The 3,847-nt window shown below is 37.7% G+C and overlaps 1 protein-coding gene across 2 annotated transcripts in view; it reads right to left on the minus strand.

Moving 5' to 3' along the window:
• The window catches only part of LOC117113720 (serine/threonine-protein kinase tousled-like 2), a 10,828-nt gene that overhangs the window by 4,895 nt on the left and 2,086 nt on the right, over positions 1-3,847 (minus strand). The window contains exons 1-4 of one of the 2 annotated variants that reach the window (XM_033257150.1): positions 3,650-3,743; positions 2,881-3,107; positions 2,220-2,406; positions 1,338-1,609 (exon numbers count right to left, since the gene is read on the minus strand). In XM_033257150.1, coding sequence (XP_033113041.1) covers positions 1,338-1,609; positions 2,220-2,406; positions 2,881-3,107; positions 3,650-3,730 — 767 coding nt within the window. In that variant the 5' untranslated portion in view covers positions 3,731-3,743. Of the gene's footprint in view, positions 1-1,337; positions 1,610-2,219; positions 2,407-2,880; positions 3,108-3,649; positions 3,744-3,847 lie in introns of those variants that run through there. The other variant, XM_033257149.1, reaches the window with a different exon arrangement.

Consider the following 3,847-nt stretch of genomic DNA (forward strand, 5'->3'; position numbering starts at 1 on the left):
AGGAATAAATAACCATGAGAGAAATGAACAAACATCAGAAAGAAAATGGACATGATAAAGAAATGTATGGACATGAGGAGAAATGACTATAGCCTCAATCGCACTGGATTAAATTTTGGGAATATGTAAACCGTCATCACGGTAAACATTTCTAGGGTAAATGTTACCGTCAATCGCACTTGGACTTTTCAACTCGGTTAGTTTTCCCGAGTAGTGTAAAATTAACTATTGAGGGCGGTACATTTTGACCCGTAACATGACCCATACTGATCTGTTTCTGTTCCTTCGACTGACTAGGCCAACATCATGAGAGCCTAGAATTTCTCCTCCCAATATTTCAGGCCTAGCGAGGCCTAAAAAATCAAGAAAAATGTCATTCCATGCCATACTACTATTTAAGGGAAAGTAACACGTTAGAAAATAATGGTTTGTTGTCAACTAGTCGAATAGTATCAATACAGCACAGTAGTATAAAATTTGTGCGAAAATCGAAATGTACACATCAATAAACCAAAACAATGAGAAGAAGCAGGTCAACTAATAGACCTTTCCAGAGTGTCAATCAAACTTAACAACTGACTAATCAGAACAGCGCTAGGAATGCGCGCGCGTCTTACAAACACATGTGTTGTCCCACAAACGCACGTGTTCGCGTATGTTTTAACACTACTGTCTTTGTGGGACCTTAGCAAAAATATCCAAGGGGCGGAGCTTAGCGGAAAGGTCGATTATACGCATGCGCCAGTGCATCACAGAGCGATAAAGGTCACCCAATGAACAATGAGGCTCAGGATTCGGTTAATTTAACCGACCTGTGGCTGTTCGCATTGGATTTTCCAGGTCGGTCAAAGTAGCTCGGTAGGAATTCCTGAGTAAATTTCACTCCCGAAAACTAACCAGCGGCGACAGTCAAGTTAACCGAGCGGGACTATCCACACTGGATTTTTTCGGTCAAACTTACCGACAAGACGGTTACTTTTACTGAAATAAATCCGTGTGATTGAGGCTTATGAGTGAGAGATGAAAAAGGAATAAATTACCATGAGAGAAATGAACAAACATCAGAAAGAAAATGGACATGAGACAGAAATGAATCCACACGGGGAGAAATGACTATGAGTGAGAGATGAAAAGTAATGAAACTCTCACAGAAAGAAAATGGACATGAGAGAAAAATGTATGGACGTCAGGAGGAACGACTATGAGTGAGAGAATTGATTGAATATTATGTCACAATAAATGAAATGAACATGAAATTGACACATTGAGAGTATAAAATAAACAGATATGAAAGCAATGAATGCAAAATAGAAATACTGTAAGAGAGAAATTGTTACTTGATATAGTTAGCCTTTTTATCTTCTTTCCAGTCTTTATTCAGCTGGTGTATTTTACATGCTACGTATCGTTGCTCTTCAAGGTCGAATCCTTTGTGAACCTCGCTGAACCCCCCTTTGCCAAGCAGCTTCAGGAGAAGGTAACGTTTATGTAGCACTGGATTATCCTTGAAGCGGGACAGGTCTTCATTATGTATTCGTTTTAATTCACGTATATGCAAATTACGGCTACGTTCGAGTTTTTCTAGTTCAACTTGTAAGTCAGCTTCCTCCTATAATCAAAAACAAAGATACAAATTTAAAGCCTTTTCATTTGCAAAGTGTGTACATATTAGACATTTTGTATATTTGCTAATACCAGACATTATAAATTACTGGTCGAAAGGTTGTAAGTAGGCTGGTATTTTTACGTAATTCTTTCACTATAGTGAACTCTAATGCTTGACCTAGACTGGCCTACAGGTTCTTTTATACGAAATAATCATAGTAAAATATGATCAATTTGATCTAGATTGACGTACTGTATACCAAAATTCTTTGTCAACCATATGTTGGACTAAATTTTTTTCTTTATAAATTTTTGTGGACATAGTACCTACTAAACAACTCACAACTTAAAATGCCCCACAATTGTTAGCGGTCAGTCCCCTGTTAAAAGACTTATCTCCTTTCCATGGGGAAAATCCTGGTGCCGCAGTATTTGTAAACTCCCCTGTAAGCCAAGGCAGCTTCACATTTCTTCAATGACTTGGGTGAGTTACTAAGCACATACATTAGAGATATTTACATTATTAAGCGCTCTACATGAAGCAGATTCTGCACAGTGTGTAGTACAAACATTACACAAAGAACATAATAGAATAAATGATTTTTGAAAATCACCTTCTTCAAGGCTTGCAGTCTGAGTTTCAGTATCTCATCCTGTTCATAGTATGCTTGTGCAGAAAGCTGAGGGACTGAGTTGGCTTTGGCATTGGATTGTGCCCCCTGTAGGTGTGGCTTCCGTTTGGTCAACAGTTTCTTTTGTCTGTCTATTTCATCTCTTTCTTGAGCTAGCCTTTCTTGTTGCCTGCAAATAAAAATAAATGCAGTGTAGGTTTAGCAGTTCATTAGTGTACACAGCACCTTCATGAACATTTGTTAAGGTGCACTCCAACCCTAGCTTTAAGGAGAGGAAAATCTGATTTATTCCATGTAAAATACACCCTTTGAATATTTAAAATACAAATATATTTATTGTCCGAAAAATGGAAATAACAAAGCTCATGGCTGGCAGTACAATACAATATCAAATTATCTTAAATACTTTAGATTGTAATCTTGTATGCCAGCTGGGTAGAAAGAGTACTTGCAACCATCCGTGCGCATATTCACCATCTTCATTCTACCACTCCTAACAATAACGGTGCCTATAATGTCGGCATTGAGCGGAATGTTTGTATCCTTCAATATAGTCTGAAACACCTTTGCAAACCGTTAGTGGTAGAATGAATCAAGTTTCTGCACACACGGACCAATTAAAGCAATTGGTATCATGGCCTACCTAAAAATATCTGTGAAAGCATATCCGTCTTTCCAACTTTCTACAAACTGTGCACCTTGCCGTTGAGTGTTGAATTGGCCTAGTTTCAATCGATTTTCCATGCTGGCTTTACGTATTAACTTTTTCTCCTGTTGTGATTTCTCTAGTAGCAGGCTCTTGTTCATTGCTAAGCATTTGGCTAACTGTTCACTTTGTTTCTGCAGCTGATTCTGTGTCTCCTTAACTTTCTGTAAAACAAATTGTTCATGAGATAAATAAGGGCACATAGAAATGATAATGATGATCATCAATCTATGAAACATGTGTACCATATTGCAATACAAAAAACAACTTGAAATATGCGGGATGTGACTACACTTCTTCTTCCGTTAAGTTCCCGCCTTCATCTTGTTGAAGATTCTACAATTGCCTGGTGGTGATTGGACAGTACACCGGGACACAATCCCCTACTTTTTTTTCTTAACATGCACATGTTCCATACTGCACACAGGACCAATGGCTTAAACATATCACCTGAAAGATGGTGCACTTTTGAAACTTGCATTTCAGGCCTCCAGCGAAAATACAAAGAGAGCACCGATGGGAATTGAACCGATGACCAAGAGATCATCCATGGTTCAGCGATAACTCAGTCGCTACCACAAGTTTAACCAACTGAGCTGAGCTGCTCTCAAGCAGAACTCATTAAAGTGAAATATACTTCAGCAAATCTTTTAACTTTCAAAACAATACCCTGTAATGCTAGTACTTGAAAACAATTATTACTCACTGCATTTAGTGTCTCCAACATTACATCTTTTTCTTCTAAACAACTCGTAGCTTTCTTTTCTAGATTTTCTATTCCTTCCATTGTAAGACTTGTCTGTAATTATAATTAAACAATTAAAAAATCTACTAGATTTTATACAGCTATAAAATAACCAAAGCCATGTAAAACACTAGCTTTAATGCTTACAAATACCAAACT

This window comes from Anneissia japonica, unplaced genomic scaffold (assembly GCF_011630105.1).
Source record: "Anneissia japonica isolate Jap-2015-1 unplaced genomic scaffold, ASM1163010v1 scaffold718_len1063573_cov188, whole genome shotgun sequence".
NCBI classification, from domain to species: domain Eukaryota; kingdom Metazoa; phylum Echinodermata; class Crinoidea; order Comatulida; family Comatulidae; genus Anneissia; species Anneissia japonica.